General features: G+C 55.0%; 2 protein-coding genes across 3 annotated transcripts; both read left to right on the top strand.

The window, feature by feature from the left end:
* The first annotated feature begins 4,180 nt into the window (after positions 1–4,180).
* CHKB (choline kinase beta) lies at positions 4,181–8,135 on the top strand. Of its 2 annotated transcripts, none has more exons than XM_012648778.1 (11): positions 4,181–5,074; positions 5,279–5,387; positions 5,599–5,712; positions 5,882–6,015; positions 6,301–6,396; positions 6,570–6,628; positions 6,715–6,796; positions 6,926–7,034; positions 7,178–7,281; positions 7,581–7,662; positions 7,838–8,135. In XM_012648778.1, exons 1-11 carry the CDS (start codon positions 4,851–4,853, stop codon positions 7,910–7,912), a joined length of 1,188 nt encoding a protein of 395 aa, XP_012504232.1. In that variant the 5' UTR covers positions 4,181–4,850; the 3' UTR covers positions 7,913–8,135. The 2 variants fall into 2 exon arrangements, with proteins under 2 accessions (XP_012504232.1, XP_012504231.1); XM_012648777.1 differs by having other exon boundaries at positions 5,599–5,799; positions 7,838–8,131.
* An 871-nt stretch (positions 8,136–9,006) lies between these two features.
* Positions 9,007–16,970, top strand: CPT1B (carnitine palmitoyltransferase 1B (muscle)). The gene is made up of 18 exons (XM_012648774.1): positions 9,007–9,256; positions 9,597–9,736; positions 10,044–10,221; positions 10,444–10,545; positions 10,744–10,881; positions 10,966–11,043; positions 11,916–12,023; positions 12,097–12,181; positions 12,831–13,026; positions 13,319–13,504; positions 13,932–14,037; positions 14,118–14,234; positions 14,623–14,787; positions 14,874–15,008; positions 15,122–15,274; positions 15,705–15,818; positions 16,417–16,509; positions 16,637–16,970. Exons 1-18 carry the CDS (start codon positions 9,116–9,118, stop codon positions 16,718–16,720), a joined length of 2,319 nt encoding a protein of 772 aa, XP_012504228.1. The 5' UTR covers positions 9,007–9,115; the 3' UTR covers positions 16,721–16,970.
* The last annotated feature ends 339 nt before the right edge of the window (positions 16,971–17,309 follow it).

Raw genomic sequence — 17,309 nt, forward strand, 5'->3', positions numbered from 1 at the left:
AACTGTTTGACTGGAAATACAAAGGGGCAGCAGAAAAAAAAATTTTTGAAGAAATAATGGCTGAAAGATTTACGAATCTTTTGAAAATTATATACCCGCAGATCCAAAACACCCAACAAATACCACACAAGATAAACACAAAATAAACCACGATACAAACCACATGATACAAACACAAAATAAAACACATGATAACCAAATTGCTGAAAATCAGCAAAGAGACATAGCTAAAAAGCTAAGATCAGACATAAAATTGAATACCAAAACATACTTGGTTGATCCAAAAAAAGCAGAAAAAGAGGGGAAACAGAATAAAGGTAAGATGGAACAAATATCAAACCAATAGCAAGATGGTAGATTTAAATCCAATAATGACATTAAATGGAAATGGTCTAAACACTCAAATTAAAAAGCAGATTATCAGACTGTATAAAAAGTCAGACTCAACTATAAGCTGTCTCAAGAAATGAATTTTAAATATATAAAAAAAAGAGATAGGCTAAAATAAAAGAGTTCACCCTCATAAACTAAGCACCTCCCAAAGGTCCCACCTCCAAATACCTCCATCATGTTGGGGATTATGTTTCAACATATGAATTTGGGGGGGACACAAGCATTCAGTCTACAGCAAGGACTTTATGGAACAGAGCTACCACTCAAGCCCACGGCTGGCTATCTCCAAACTTTTACGTGAGATAAATACGCTTACCTCATGTAAACTGTGTAAGATTGTACAGATTGGGCACTGTGTAATTCCAGGGGCCCCCTTCCATGTAGTCTGTGTTCAACCACACACAGCATCATTCAAATTTCCCTTATTTAAGTCACTGTCATTTTAGATCTCTGTGACTTATGACCAAGTATTACCATAATTGTGAGAATATAAATTGGGATAACCACTTTGGAGAGAAATTTAGCAATATTTAGTAAAATTGAAAATGCATATATCCTATGATATCCTAGAGCAATGGTTCTCACAATACAGCCCATGAATTCCTGAAGTCCCCAAGATACTTTAAGGGGATTAGAAAGGTCAAAATTATTTATATAATAGTACTAGTATGTTATTTGCCCTTTCCACTGTGTTGACATTTGCACTGATGGTACAAAAGCAATGGTTGGTAAAACCGCTGGCTCCTTAGCATAAATTAAAGCAGTGGTACCAAACTATAACAGTAGTCAACAAATTCTTCACTGCTACTTGTCGGGAGAAAAGCAGTTTTACTTAAGAATTTCCTTGATGAAGCAACAAAAATTATTAATTTTATTAAGTCTTGATACTAAAGAATATTTCTTAATATTCAGGATGATGACATAGGAAGATACATAAGTATGCATTCTGAAGCACAATGGCTGTCAAATTACTTGCATTATTGTTTCATGAAACACCATACTTGAAAAAACAACTGACAAACTACAGTTATTCAGACTTGGGTATGAGGCAGACACCTTCTCAGAAATGAACAAAGTGATCATATCATCTCAAGGAAAACAACTGATAGTGTTTGTTGCCAATGGTAAAATTTGAATTTTTCTGGAAAACCTGTGTCCAGCACCATGAGTTTAGTTTCCCAATATTTAAATATTTTTCTGATGAGATTGGTGATGACATTAACAAGTATGTGATTTTTTTTTTGAGACAGTCTCACTCTCTCACCCTGCCGCTTCTAGAGTACAGTGGCTCATCATAGCTCACTGCAACCTCAAACTCCTGGGCCCAAGGAATCCTACTGCCTCAGCCTCCCAAGTACCTGGGACTACAGAAGCATGCCACCAGGCCCAGCTAATTTTTTTCTATTTTTCATAGAGGTGGGGTCTTGCTCTTACTGAGGCTGGTCTCAAACTCCTAACCTCAATTAATTCTCCCACCTCAGCCTCCCAGAGTGCTACAATTACAGGTATGAGCCACCACCCCCAGGTGATTTTTTGATAAGAGAGAGACACTGATGCAAAAGGTAGGAGATGTGGGGCCACAGCCACCTCTTTCTGTAAATGACTGTTGCCCTCTAGACAAGCTTGGGTCCAACTCCGAGGATACCTTTTTCATTGCACAATGAATAGCTACTGAGCCTCCTGACTGATTTGACTTGGTAGGTCTGACAAGATCTAGCTCAGGACAGGCAGATTCTGTCACATGGTCACTGATGCCCCATAATCAGGTACTCAGTCTTCTTGGGTCTGGTGCCCAACACTGTTTTCACTTGGTAAGTTCTATGGTTGTCTTGCCCCAGAACCCTGGGAGTGTGCACAGCAACTCTCCTGTTGGGGCTTGCTGGAGGTGCCACACAGGGTCCTTATCTGTCACAAATAAACCCAACCCTAACCCACTGGTTCTGCTAAGTGGCAGGGAAGGCTGTCCGGATCTTCAGCAGAGACCTCTTTTTTCTCTGGGCCCCACTCAAAACTGGCAGTTTTCTCAGTTACCGAACAAATGGGTCAGAACAGTATTCCTTAGTACATGCTGACTCCAGAACCCAGAGGTGCATCAAGTGCTATGCCTCCTTCTTTGTGGCAGGGATGCAGGATGCAGTAACTGGTCCTTGTCTTAGAGGTGATGCCTCGGCTTGCCCTAGAGCACTCCACCCCCAAAAATTTCACAGATATGGTAGGCTCCAGAACTTTTGAGGGTTTATCTCTTATTCTCTGACATGCATTGTCTTACCAAGGCCAGAGCACTTGTCATTTCTTTCTTCGCCATGTCCAATTAGCATGTCATCAGTGTATGTGGAATGTCCAGATCGTAAGGTCCCTAAGGACTATCTATATTATGACAGAGAAGAGGAGAGTTAAAACAACAAGAAGCAAGACAATGTATATGGCTACCCTTCCCATATAAATGTGAACTTCTTTTGATCCTCTTTACCATTGGGAATTGACAAGAATGTCCACCATATCAATATCTGCATTATCAAACACCAGAGGTGCATTAATCTATTATAGTAAAGATACCACATCTGGCACAACTGCTGTGACTGGGGATATTACTTGGCTAAGTTTGTGGTAGTTCACCATCATTTACTTGAATTCACCTATATTTTGCATGGGCCATTTGAGTAAACTGAAGGGATGAAATGGTGACCACCACTTTAAGTCTTTGAGGGTGACACAATCCCTGCAATTCCACCTGGAATGCAGTATTATTTCTATCTTGGAGGGGTTCCGGTGGGGTGAAGAGTTTCGAGGGCTTCGACTTTGCTTTTCCTACCACATGGTTCTTATTCCACAGGTCAGGGATCAATGCACAAGCTCTGCCCATTGCTAGGTATAAAGTCATCCCAAGTATGCACTGGAACCAGAGAAGTAACCACAGGACTTGGGTCAGGATTACATTTATCATCTGATTTCCGTAAGTTCCTCCTCTAACTGGAGAGTCAGGACGCTTTAGGTGCCCTGGTACAAGTGTCAGCTCAGATCCTGTATCTAACAGCTTTTTAAAGTGTATTAGTCACTTTGTCAAGTGGCTCTAGGTCCCTTTAGGGAAGGACTGGAGGAATATTTTTTGTATATACTTATGGCGGTGGCATTGTAGGATTCTTCTTGAACGCGACCAAGCCTCCCTTTCAATCAGTGGGCTCTGGGTCTCAGAACTAGCTCCGACGTAAATACAGAGTGAGGGATCATGATCTTCCACTGCAGGAATGACATTAACCTGCTGATTACCAATTCTTGATTTCTTTCCGGTTATTCAGATCAAACAACATCCTGGTCAGATGCCCATCTATTTACCCCAAAGAACACCACCGTTTGGCAGGCACTGTCACAGATTCCTGTGGCTCAAGCCTTCCTGGTTGCCACTCCCGCCTGAAGCAGAAGCGGACATGCAGGAGCACGCGCTTAAAGTGGGATGCCCTCCAAGGGAGGTGAGTCTGAGCCGCCTAGGCCAAGAGACACGATGCAGCCCCAGGGGGGTCTGCTCCAAGGTAGGAGCCTTCACGCGCTCCTGGATTTGAGTCTGTCATTGGTCCTAGGGATGGGGGCCAGGAGGGGGAGGGGAGGGGGGCGTGAAGACACGAATTTCAAGCAGGGCAGCAAAAGCCTCGTCATTCAGAGGTGCGCTTCTACTGACAAGGGGGTCTTGGCGGTGATTAGGGATTTGGTGTGCCCGAAGTCATCGGAATTGTCCCAAGGGTCGCATTCATTCGAGAAATGTCTACTGGGCACCTACCAGGTGTCCCCGCGCTCTACTCTCTGCGTCTCTCTCACACGCGCACATGCGCTCTCCTCAGTGTCATCCACACTCAGGATCAGCCACACGCGCTCAGTGGCTTTCCGCCTCGCCCACTGGCCCCGGGGGTGGTGCCCGGGAGGGGACACTTCCGTCGGAGCTGCTGCAGCCGCTGCCCGCGCTGCTCCCTCCGTTCCCGGACCCGGGCGAAGGTCGGTCTTCCCTCACCTGCGCCTTTCTGCGACACCTGTCCCGGAGCACTCGGCCCGCTCCACTCCCAAGGACACGCCAGTTAGCGCCGGCGGAAGACTGGCCACCCCGCCCAAGCGATACGCCGCTCTCTCGACGCTTCTGATTGGCTCATCCATTTCAAACGGCGGCTAATCATTCCAGAGGCCCCGCCCACAGGGCGTATCGGGCACCCAAAGAGACAAGCCATTGGTTGTTGCTCCTAATAGGGGTGGGGCACGACGGAGACCGCCCCCACCCCCGCCGCTGAATTCGGCCTTCGGAAAGAGCCCCCGGAACAGGGTAGCGGACAGAGCCGAACGCCGCCGCGAAGAGCCGAATAGAGCCGGAGAGACCCGAGTATAACCGGAGAAGCGCAGACCCGCCGGAAACGGAGCCGAGCCCGTCCGAAGGGAGCGGAGCGCTGCCGGGGGTTGGGCCCCGCCGAACCCGCGCCATGGCGGCAGAGGGGACTGATGTGGCCGGAGGCGGGACTGTTGGCGGCTGCCTGGCCAAGGACAACTTGCGGCAGTCTAAGAGCCCGGACGCGGCCCCGAACCGGCGGCGCTTCTCGTCGCTGTCGCGTGACGCCGAGCGCCGAGCCTACCAGTGGTGCCGGGAGTACTTGGGCGGGGCCTGGCGCCGAGTGCAGCCGGAGGAGCTGAGGGTTTACCCCGTGAGGTGGGAGGTCAGGGGTCAGCCTCTCTGGTGCGTGGGCCGGGGTCAGGGGTCGCAGTCATCCTCGGGGCCCTCAGGACACTCCTTGTGGTTGCAGTCCTCGGGTGCCCGCGCCGGGGGCGGGGCAGGGGCGGGTCCGCGGCTGGCCTGGCCGGGAGGGGACCGGGGGCCGGCCGCGGGCTGAGCGCGCCTGCTGTGGGTCTGCAGCGGAGGCCTCAGTAACCTGCTCTTCCGCTGCTCGCTCCCGGACCACCTGCCCAGCGTTGGCGAGGAGCCTCGGGAGGTGCTGCTGCGGCTGTATGGGGCCATCCTGCAGGTGAGGCGGCAGTGCAGGCCCCAGCGGCAGTGGCCTTGAGACCTGTCGCTGAAGTAGTATTGCCCCACTGCGCACTGCTCCGGAGCCTTCGGGCAGCGGGACCGGAAGTCCCAGCTTTGGTAGGCGGAGGAAGCAGACCTCCTCCGTGTGCGGGTGCCACTTTGCCTCCCGCCCCTCCTGACTCCGCCCCTTTGCTGGCATCTTCCCTCAGGGCGTGGACTCCCTGGTCCTCGAAAGCGTGATGTTCGCCATCCTTGCAGAGCGGTCACTGGGGCCCCAGCTCTATGGAGTCTTTCCAGAGGGCCGACTGGAACAGTACATCCCAGTACGCCCCAGCCCTGCCCGCTCCTCCCCAGGCACCTGCCCCAGCCCCTCCCCTCCCCAGTGTCTGCCTTCACGTCCCTCGCCCCAGGTAGGGAATTCTCCCCCATTCCCCCGTCCCTTCCCCGTCCTGCCCCAGCCCCCTCACCACCCTGATAGGCTCCTGGGTGCAGAGCCGGCCACTGAAAACTCGAGAGCTTCGAGAGCCGGCGTTGTCAGCAGCCATTGCCACGAAGATGGCCCAGTTCCATGGCATGGAGATGCCTTTCACCAAGGAGCCCCACTGGCTGTTTGGGACCATGGAGCGGTGAGTCAGGGGCCTCCTCGGGGCTCTTGCGCACCTGAGCTGAACTCTCATTCTAGCAGTTACCACACTGGGCTGTGGCTGGATGTGTCTGTGCTCTGTCTAGCCCTCCAGTTGAGTGGCTTAGGTATCCCAGTATCTAGCATGGGCTTTCACAGAACAGGCTTCCAAACACTTGCCAGAAAAGTCACACAATGACAGGAAAATGTGTGAGATAGTCTGGCCTGAGGGGTAGACAGGAGAGGGGAGGGATAGCAGAGTAAGTGTATCCTGTTCTTTGGACTGCAGATACCTAAAGCAGATCGAGGACCTGCGCCCCAGTGGCCTCCCCCATATGAACCTACTGGAGATGTACAGCCTGAAGGATGAGATGGGCAACCTCAGGTGAGGACGGGCAGGACGGGTGGGGAAAGGAGGGGTGGGGCAGAAGAGTGCAGGAGGTGGTGCCAGGCGCCTGACAGTGTCCCACCCAGTATTTATTGAGGGCCGGGGTCAGGGCCTGGCCTGTGAGGGTAGCTCTCACCCTACTGAGGACCCATGCCCCCATCCCTCCACAGGAAGTTACTAGACGCTACCCCATCACCAGTGGTCTTCTGCCACAATGACATCCAGGAAGGTAGGAGAAAGCATCTGAGTCTCCCAACCCAAGGTGGAGGAGCCAGAGGGCCCTGGAGTGACCAGAACCCCACCCCATTCCCCCAGGGAACATCTTGCTGCTCTCAGAGCCAGAAAATGCTGACAGCCTCATGCTGGTGGATTTTGAGTACAGCAGTTACAACTACAGGTGAGGGTGGGAGGATGGCTTCCTATAGATCTGTTCCCATGGGGCCCTGGGCAAACAGACCAGGCCTTCATCTCTGCATTCCAGCTGCCCAGGGTATTTGGGGACTGAATGTCCACCTTATTCCTGCAGGGGCTTTGACATCGGGAACCATTTTTGTGAGTGGGTTTATGATTATACTCATGAGGAATGGCCTTTCTACAAAGCAAGGCCCACAGATTACCCCACTCAAGGACAGCAGGTATGTGGGCCAGAGGCTGGGAAGCAGGACCCATCCTGTGAGGGAGGAGGGAGGTGAAGTCTGGAAGGCGTGGCCAGATCGAGTGTTAACTGGGAAATACTCCATAGTTTTCCCAGTTCCTGACTCTTGTCCGTTGATCTTAGCTCCATTTTATTCGCCATTACCTGGCAGAGGTAAAGAAAGGTGAGACCCTCTCCCAAGAGGAGCAGAGAAGACTGGAAGAAGATTTGCTGGTAGAGGTCAATAGGTGAGGAAGGAGGGGCAGGGTGGAGGTAGGGCAGGGCACAGAGGAAAAGGGGATTGAAGAAGAGGTAATCAGACTTTGCAAGCTGCAGATAAAGATCCAGTGCCGAGTGGGGCAGAGGTGGAAGATGAGGCCTGGGGCTGGCAGGGAGGAACAGTTTGAGAGCAGGAAGAGTCAGGGTGATGTAGGGGTTAGGACAGTGGGAAGAAGTTAGCTTTGGGGATTGACCAGCCTGGGTGAGGGGATCCAAGCAGTGCCAAATGTACTCTTGAATGCCCCTACTTTTCCTGCCCTACTCCCAGGTATGCTCTGGCATCCCATTTCTTTTGGGGTCTGTGGTCTATCCTGCAGGCATCCATGTCCACCATAGAATTTGGTTACATGGTAAGTAACCCTGTGGTGGGTGGGGGCAATGTTGGGTGGGGCATGGGGAGCAGCAGGGCCACATGTCCTCCAGGAAACCTGGGTAGTCCCAGGTGGCTGTGGGCAGACCCAGGTGACTGTAGGGTGCTTGTCCCAAGCCTTCTCACCACTATGTGGCGTGGGTTTCCTTCCCTAGGAGTATGCCCAGTCTCGGTTCCAGTTCTACTTCCAGCAGAAGAGGCAGCTGACCAGCTTCCATCCCTCATCCTGACTCTCCACCCTCCTAGTCCTTGGATTTCTCCTAGAGCCTCCAGGGCAGGACCTTGGAGGGAAGGGCTAAGAGCAGAAGGCCCTGGGGACCGGGCTGAGGCCCAAGTGAGACTGGGGTTGAGGAGGCTGACCTCTCCCCGAGTTTGAGTAGGTCCTGTGGGGGGCAGGGAGCCCCTGTGCTGTGTACCTTAAGACAATAAATGTGCTTCTTCCTTCACACCCTGTCCCGGCCCTGCTCAGAAGCAGCAGAAAGTACCAAAACGAGGAGTACACACAGACAGACAAAATGACCACTGCTCTCTCTGTTCAGTGCTCTGGGTTTGAAAGTGGTTGAGGGTCCACTCTGCCAATCGAGGTCGCCTATCCCTCCCCTCTCCTCTGACACCAGCTTAGCAATAATAAATACTAGGAGGATTTGTGGGGGAGGACTGGAGAGAGATAAGGGTACAAAGAGGGCTCTGGAGGCGGTCTGCCACCCCGGAGCACCAGGGATCTGGGAACAGCTGAGACACGTTGGTGACCTTTCCCCTACTTTCTGCTATTTTTAGCCCTAATGCCACCATCCTCACGTGAGACCCTTTGTGGCCGCCCCCAGGCTCCTAGACCTTGGAGCAGCCTTCGGTGTGCAGAAACCCTGCCCCTTCTTAACTCCCAGTGGGGAGGGGGGGGTTCTGGTTCCCGCCCCACATCTGTTTTCTCAACCCCAATTTGGGAGTGGGTGTCAGGTTTCCGGGGAGGGTGGGGCGGGGGTGGCCAGGCCTGAAGGACGTGGGGACACGGGCCAGAGTGGCCAGCCTCACACAGACAGGAGCGAACCCGAGCTGTGAGTAGGAGCCAGCGAAGGGGCCGGCGCTTGGGTTGGCACGGTTGGGCTGGGGGTCGCCCGAATCCCGCCTCTGTCCAGGCGACTCCGCTTCCTGGAGCGTGTCTCCCCCGACCTGTCTTCTCCCCTCGCTGACGCTCCCGCCCCGAGGCCGCCCTTCGCTGCCCTTGGGGCTCCCGGAGCTTTCAAGGCTCGAACCCTTGCGACCCTGCGCCACCGTGGGCGTGAGGGTTCTGCCCGCGGCGGTTGGCCCTGGCCCGGCTGGGCTCCTGGCGAGGGGCGCGGGCAGGAGGCGGGGCCTCGGGGCAGGCGGGGGCGGGGCCGGCCTGAGCGCGCCCGCGCACCCTCCTGCCCCCTCCCAGGTGCCAACCAACCCCCAGGATGGCAGAAGCGCACCAGGCTGTGGCCTTCCAGTTCACGGTGACCCCAGAAGGGGTCGACTTCCGGCTCAGTCGGGAGGCCCTGAAACACATCTACCTGGCCGGGATCAACTCCTGGAAGAAACGCCTGATTCGAATAAAGGTGGGCACAGGTGGCTTTCTCCCAGCAGGTGCAGAACAGAGTCCTGAGAGCTGAGGCAGAGGCCAGGTGTCAGCTGTTACCCCATCGTCAGGGTCCCTCACCACCACCTTGGCTGGCAGTTCTGCTGGGCTTAGGCGCTGGTGTGCAGACACCAGAGGGGTGCTCAAGGTGTGGTCGGACACAGTGAGGTGAAGGTGTGGAGGAGTAAGAAGAGCACAGCAGGTGGATGAAGGGAGAAAGCCTTCCAGGCAAAGACCAGGAACCCTTTCCCCAGACTTCCCAGGTGCCCGCTTACCTCACACCCCCCCTTCTCCATAAGAGTGCCTGTTTCTGCCCACAGAATGGCATCCTTAGGGGTGTGTACCCAGGCAGCCCCACCAGCTGGCTGGTCGTCGTCATGGCAACAGTGGGTTCCTCCTACTGCAACATGGACATCTCCTTGGGGCTGGTTGGTTGCATCCAGAGATGCCTCCCTCGGGGGTAAGAATCGGGCTAGAAGAGCACAGGTGTCATGAGGGAGGGCTGGGCCAAGCTCCCAATGCCAAGGTTCCTGAGCTGGGCAGATACAGGACAGTAACCTTACTCACGGGGGCAGCCCACCGGGACCCCACGGTCTCAGACCCACGTCAGCTCGTGTTTGATGCAATCAGACATGAGTGTGCCCAGGGAGTTCCTTTCCCCTTGGTGCCTCCCCTGAGACGGTTCACAGCCATCAGCTGTGGAGTCAAAATTTCCCCAAGGCTGGCCTCGAGACGACCCCCTGCAGCCCTCGCCCCTTCTTCAATAGGTGTGGCCCCTACCAGACCCCACAGACCCGAGCACTTCTCAGCATGGCCATCTTCTCCACGGGGGTCTGGGTGACAGGCATCTTCCTCTTCCGCCAAACCCTGAAGCTGCTTCTTTGCTACCACGGGTGGATGTTTGAGATGCATGGCCAGACCAGCCACTTCACCAAGATCTGGGTTGTGAGCAGAAGCCGGTGAAGGGGTTTGGGCATCTGGTCTGAGATCCCAGGGGCCTCCTTTGGGGTTCTGAGCGGGGGTGGGGAGAGGCAGCGGAGCACTGCTGCCTGGCATGTGGGTTTGTCCTAGAGGGGCCAGGATGGTTCTGAGGGTCTTGAGTGTTTGCTGGTTTGTTTTCGTTCTTTCCGCTGGCTGCTCCCCCAGCACTCTGCTCTGTACCCCCAGATCTGTGTCCGTCTTCTATGCAGCCGACGACCCATGCTCTACAGCTTCCAGACATCTCTGCCCAAGCTTCCCGTGCCCAGCGTGGCAGCCACAGTTAGGCAGGTGAGGGCCTGGCTCAAGCATCGCAGTGGACAGGGAGGCTGGATTCCGAGGACTTGTCCAAACATAAGGGGCTGTTCTGTGCAAAGAGTGGGCTTGAGAGTAACGGGGCTGGGTGAGGAGGGAGCGTTGAGAAGAAGATTAAGACAGAGGTAGCCATTGCTTTCTGGCCCCCATGGTGACGATAACTTGGCTGGACAGTACTTAGAATCTGTGCGACCCTTGTTGGATGATGAGGAATACTACCGCATGGAGATACTGGCCAAAGAATTCCAGGACAAGACTGCTCCCAGGCTGCAGAAATACCTGGTACTCAAGTCATGGTGGGCAACTAACTATGTAAGTTTGTCCTCCTGGGCTCATTCTCACCACCATGTGTCCTGGCTGCCCCCTCCCCAGCTCTAACCTCCGACCCACCCACAGGTGAGCGACTGGTGGGAAGAGTACATCTACCTTCGAGGCAGGAGCCCCATCATGGTGAACAGCAACTATTATGTCATGGTGAGAACCAGAGCCCCACAGGGCTCCTGTGTGTGCTAGCTCTGTGCCCAGCTCCAAGGCAAAAGACCTGGAGGACAGCCCAGAGCCCTGCTGGCAGTTTCCGTGGGCAAGTAGGCATTGTGGATGGAGCAAGGCCTGAAGCAGAGGGAAGGAGGAGAGGAGATTTCAGGAGAGCAGCTCAGAAGCAGCTTAGGAGAGATGGGGATTCTGAGGATGAGGAGAATCCAGAGACCCCACAGCCTGTCACCACCTCTCTGAGTCTCTCAGGCTATGTCACCTCCTTTCTTGGTTCTCTTCCTGGCTTCTCGGCCACAGCTTCCAGCTGTCCTGACACTATTACCAGGGAACTTTCTAAAACATGCCTCTGTGGAGCCAGACCACAGGACGAGGGCCAGGCTTCTCTGAGAGTTCAAGAAGTCACTGTCTGCCCCTTCCCCATGTGACTGGCCCTCCTCCTGACTCTGGCCTCCACAGCCAGCCTCCCACCTGCACAATGTGCCCCTCCCTCCCACTGCGCAGCTGGCTGGAACACTCCCACAAGCTGTCCTTCCAGAAACTCTTACACAACTGGCCCATATCAGAGATTTTAAACAATTTATTAGTTGTAGAACTCCTTTCTCAAAGCAAAATAAGTAAAATATGAATAAATAAAATAGGTTATCAAAAATCAGCTTGGGCCAAAGCTAGAGCAGAGGATTAATGGGGTCACTGGTGCATTTCTGGAAGTTCACTCTAACAGTGTGTGCAGGATGTACTGGAGAAGGAGACAAGACACCTCAGGTCCCCAGATAGGTTGGTCCTCGGGCCAGTGAGACCCAGGTGACGCCCCCTAGACAGAGGTTCCCATCCTGCAGGTTCTGCTCTCTTTGTAGGACTTTGTGCTCGTCAAGAACACAGATGTGCAGGCAGCCCGTCTGGGAAACATCATCCATGCCATGATCATGTATCGCCGTAAACTGGACCGTGAAGAGATCAAGCCCGTGAGTTGAGTCAGGGTTGAGGGTGGGACAGGAGAGGAGACCTGACTCTGAGCTGTGCTGGGCCTTCCTCCAGGTGATGGCACTGGGCATTGTGCCTATGTGCTCCTATCAGATGGAGAGGATGTTCAACACCACACGGATCCCCGGCAAGGAGACAGGTACCAGGCCACAGCCAGGCACCCACTGAAACCAAGCCCCGCCCTCACAGCTGTGGCCCCCTGTGGCAAGGAACCCTGCTATCTGCTCAGCACCAAGCATCCGCAGTGTCTTAGGGTTGTGAAACTATGAAAAGTAGTCAGTCTGTGACAATACTAGACATCTGTTATTTATAGGCTTGATGCTGGTGCAGGGACCCCAAGGGGCCCAGAACAGAGCCTCTCCCCTGCAGGGGCTCACTGTGCGTGGGGAAGGTAGTCCTATGAGTAAAGAGCAGCAGGAGGCATCCTGTGTGCAGCTGAGGAGGAGCATGAGTGCCTTCCATGGAGCTCGCAGAGGAAGAGGGCAGAGGCAGCAGCCTTCCCTGTTTCTGGCAACGTCTCCTCCTGCAGTTTGCGTAACTACCTGCTGCTTTGGTTTCCTCGTCTGTGAACGACCTCATAGGACTGTTGTTGGAAGCCCCCAGCACAGGGCCTGGTTTAGGCACATAGATCCTGCCCCCAGGGGAAGGCAGGCCTAGGGCAAAGCAGGGGTGGCAGGGGCCACCTGGGGCCACCCCGTGTGAGGGAGGTAGACCCTTCCCAGAGTGCATTCGGGAGTGCAAGGTGCTCCCCATGGCCCTGCCTCAGCTCACCGTGGCCTCTGTCACAGATGTGCTGCAGCATCTCTCAGACAGCAGGCACGTGGCTGTCTACCACAAGGGGCGCTTCTTCAAGGTGTGGCTCTACGAGGGCTCCCGCCTGCTCAAGCCCAGGGACCTGGAGATGCAGTTCCAGAGGATCCTGGACGACCCTTCCCCGCCCCAGCCTGGGGAGGAGAGGCTGGCAGCCCTCACCGCGGGGGGAAGGTACCGGCCTGCGGGAGGGGCTGTCCTGACTGAGGTTCAGGGGAAAGGAGCTCAGCCCTGCCTGCCGCCCTGGAACTGGGGGCTGGAGACACAACCAGGAGAGGGGGTGCGTAGGACCTGCGGTAGTGGAGGGCACTGGCGGTAACATCAGTAGGACAGCAGGTGTAACCCACGTCCAGCGGGTGGCAGCTAGGTGGGAGTGCGTGGAGAGACAGCCGGCACCCCCACCTCCCGCATCTCCAGGCCCAGCCACGTCCTGGGAGGCGCCTCACCCCAAGTCCTTGTGCTGCAGGGTGGAGTGGGCACAGGCACGCCAAGCCTTCTTCAGCTCTGGCAAGAACAAGGCTGCCCTGGAGGCCATCGAGCGCGCTGCTTTCTTTGTGGCTCTGGATGAGGAGTCCTACCACTATGACCCCGAAGACGAGGCTAGCCTCAGCCTCTACGGCAAAGCCCTGCTACACGGCAACTGCTACAACAGGTATGGCACTCCCAGCCCCACAGGTCAGAGGTTAGAGTTAAAGGTTAGTGGTTAGGGTTAGAGGTTAGGGGTTAAAGTTAGAAGTTAGAGTTAGAGGGTTAGGATTAGAGGATTAAGATTAGAGGTTAGGGTTATGATTAGTAGTGAGATAGAGTTAGAGGTTAGGGTTAGAAGTTAGAGATTAAACTTGAGCCTGGAGGTTAGGGTTAGTGTTAGGGATGGAGGTTACTTTTAGGGTTAGTGGTTATAGTCAGGGTTAAAGTTAGAGATAGACATAGGGTTAGGGTTAGGTTTAGGGTTAGTGCTTAGGGATAGGGTTAGGATCAGGATCAGGGTTAAACAGACTTAGCTGGTTAGGGGTAGGGTTGTAGGTTAGGCTCCTGTGGATGTCCCCCGCCTTGCGTCATCATTGTGTCTACTTCTGCAGGTGGTTTGACAAGTCCTTCACTCTCATTTCCTTCAAGAACGGGCAGTTGGGTATCAACGCGGAACATGCATGGGCAGATGCCCCCATCATTGGGCACCTCTGGGAGGTAACAGCCCTGGAGAGGGGACCTGCAGGGCAGGCTTGGAGGGATGAGGCTGGCCTCTCAGTCTGACCCTCCTCCTGTAGTTCGTCCTGGGCACAGACACCTTCCATCTGAGATACACAGAGACTGGGCACTGCCTGGGGAAACCGAACTCTGCACTGGCACCTCCTCTGCGGCTGCAGTGGGACATTCCTAAGCAGGTGGGACAGGGACACCTAAGTCACTCTGCCTCCCCCTCCCATCCTCGCCCCACCACCTGGCCAGGCCCTCAGGGGAAGGGACAGGAACTTCTCACGGTGCTGGGTAGGGTCCACACTGGCGTCCGGAACAAAGACCCCTCAAGGCCATCTGTGGATAGAGAACAACATGTGATGCGAAGATCATGTCTGTGAAGCACCTATTAGCACCTCCCTCTTCCCCACAAAGCTCAGCCTGGCCCCTGGTGGCCGATTTCCCCCAGGTTGTCCTCACAGCCCCTCCTCCTAAAGATGTTGCCTTCATCAGCTGAACCTCGTGCCTCCTAGACGTGACCCAGAGTCCTGCTCGGAGAGCACTGCCCCCAGCTGACCATTTCCATGTCTCCGGCAGTGCCAGGCAGTCATCGAGAGTTCCTACCAGGTGGCCAAGGCGCTGGCAGACGACGTGGAGTTGTACTGCTTCCAGTTCCTGTCCTTTGGCAAAGGCCTCATCAAGAAGTGTCGGACCAGCCCTGATGCCTTCGTGCAGATTGCCCTGCAGCTGGCTCACTTTCGGGTAGGAGCCCCCCTGGGCTGCTGAGTGGGTGCTGCAGGGGTGGCACCAGTGCCCACCTGCCAGATTCACCCCTCTGTGTACCCCAGGACAGGGGTAAGTTCTGCCTGACCTATGAGGCCTCGATGACCAGAATGTTCCGAGAGGGACGGACTGAGACTGTGCGTTCTTGTACCAGCGAATCCACAGCCTTTGTGCAGGCCATGATGGAGGGGTCCCACACGGTGAGTCCCCCCACCCATGAAGGAGTCCCAGTCACATGGTGGGGTGTCGTTGCCACTGCCCGTCTGCCTGAAGGGTCAGGGCTACTCTTCACCCCTCAACTTCTGCCCCCCAGAAAGCAGACCTCCAAGATCTCTTCCGGAAAGCTGCTCAGAAGCACCAGAACATGTACCGCCTGGCCATGACAGGGGCTGGGATCGACAGGCACCTCTTCTGCCTTTACGTGGTCTCCAAGTATCTGGGGGTCAGCTCCCCTTTCCTGGCTGAGGTCAGTGTTGTTGATGAGTGTGTCCTCTGTCCCTCTGCCCTCTTAGGCCCAGGGGCTCGGTCTGTTTTCTATCTGGCAACTCCCCTAAAGTTGCCCGGGAGGGCTGGGCTGGCTTTCCTGCCCACACCTCACCCAGGCTTGCGGTCCTGGGACCAAGCAGGAGCAGCTCCTTCTCATGGAGTAGGCAGTCTTGGGGGGCCGGGGACAGACAGCTATGTAATCTCTCACGTGGTGACAATGTCAAAGAGGCTAAGGGGGAGGGACAGGTAGGTCACTGGGGACTCGTGTGGCAAGATTCATGGGGGGCCAGGGCAGCGGTGAGGGAGCTCCGGCACTCACGTCCATTCCTACATCCTCGGCAGGACAGTGCCTGGCCTGGTTGGACAAGTGTGCGCTGAGTGCATGACTGACTGCAGCCTCCCTGTTGCAGGTGCTTGCAGAACCATGGCGCCTCTCCACCAGCCAGATCCCTCAATCCCAGATCCGCATGTTTGACCCTGGCCAGTACCCCCATCACCTAGGTGCTGGAGGTGGCTTTGGCCCCGTGAGTGCCCCTGAAGGGGGGTGGGTGGGCAGCTCTGGGACCCGGGGGTTTCAGTGGAGAGCGCAGGGCCTCGAGGTCAGACCGGAGGCAGGAGCACCTTGCTCAGAGGAGAACATAACCAGACCTGCATGGAAGCAGAATGGTAGCTATGGACCTAGGCAGACAGGTACCTGGGACCCACCCATCCCAACTGCTTCCCTGTTGGAGCGTGACCATGTCCAGGGCTGGTTTCCAGGGGACTGGGTAGCACACTGGGTGCTGCTTACCCAAGAGAGTCCTGCTGTCTCCCACTGAGACCTTCACATGGGCTAGTTTTTCAGAAGGCTATCTACCCCCTTGGAGAGAGGAAATGGTCTAAAGTATGAGCCCCCTGAGGAAAACTGGGAGGTCGTAGAACCCTGGTTGGGGTCCAGAACTGCAGGGGTCACCGTTCTTTGGTTTTCACACTGTTTCTGGGGGCGGTCCTCAGGGAAAATGCAGCATCTAGGGGTAGGGCCCCTCCTGTGAACCTTGTGGGAAGAGCAAGTACATCAGCTTGGCTTTCAGATCTCCAAGGTTTGATTTGTGTCTTTCCCTTCACCCCTGGTATTGCCCTTAGGTGGCAGACGATGGCTATGGGGTTTCCTACATGATTGCAGGCGAGAACACGATCTTCTTCCACATCTCCAGCAAATTCTCAAGCTCAGAGACGGTGAGTCTCTCCTGCTCCGGCTCAGGCCTGAGGAAGAGGGTGCCACCTGGCTGGGGAGGAGTCCTTGCTTGCGGGGACAGGGGTGCTGGCACACCTGAACGCGCATCTGAGCTCTTGGTTCCCACAGAATGCCCAGCGCTTTGGGAACCACATCCGCCAAGCCCTGCTGGACATCGCTAACCTTTTCCAAGTTCCCAAGGCTGACAGCTGAGGGCTGGAGAAATGCCAGCTGCCCTTTTGTCCCCAAGTTGTAGAGGAAGGGGCCTGTGGCTGGCTCCCAGGCATGAGAGGTGGCCACGCACAGATGCCCAGGCTCCCAGGACAGCTTTGGCAGAAGGCACTCCCGTGAAGATGCTGCTCCCTGAGGGCCCAGGTGGTGGAGGTGGGGTTGAAGCAGGGAGGGAATTTTTTCTTTTCTTGGTAGATAACTAATAAAAATAAGGCTGTGTAATTCTCTCTCAGCCCTTAGACACTGTGTTTTGTTTGGGAACTAGAAGGCCCTCTCCCTGTCCCATCTCAAGCCAGAGAGGTGGCAAAGGAAGGGCCAGGCTGGGAGACTATTCATGAGGGACTGGTGACCTGCTTTGAAATGTGTGTCTCTGCTGAGCGATGCAGGCTCTGAGATCGCTGTCCAGACACACGTGTAGTGCTTGTAATAAATTTTTTTTTTTTTTTTTGGAGAGGGTCTCGCTCTGTTGCCTGGGCTAGAATGCAGTGGCATCATCACAGCTCACTGCAATTTCAAACTCCTGGGTTCAGGCAATCCTCCTGCCTCAGCCTCCTGAGTAGCTGAGACTACA

The sequence above is a fragment of the Propithecus coquereli genome, unplaced genomic scaffold (assembly GCF_000956105.1).
Source record: "Propithecus coquereli isolate 6110/MARCELLA unplaced genomic scaffold, Pcoq_1.0 Scaffold294, whole genome shotgun sequence".
In the NCBI taxonomy this organism is placed as follows: domain Eukaryota; kingdom Metazoa; phylum Chordata; class Mammalia; order Primates; family Indriidae; genus Propithecus; species Propithecus coquereli.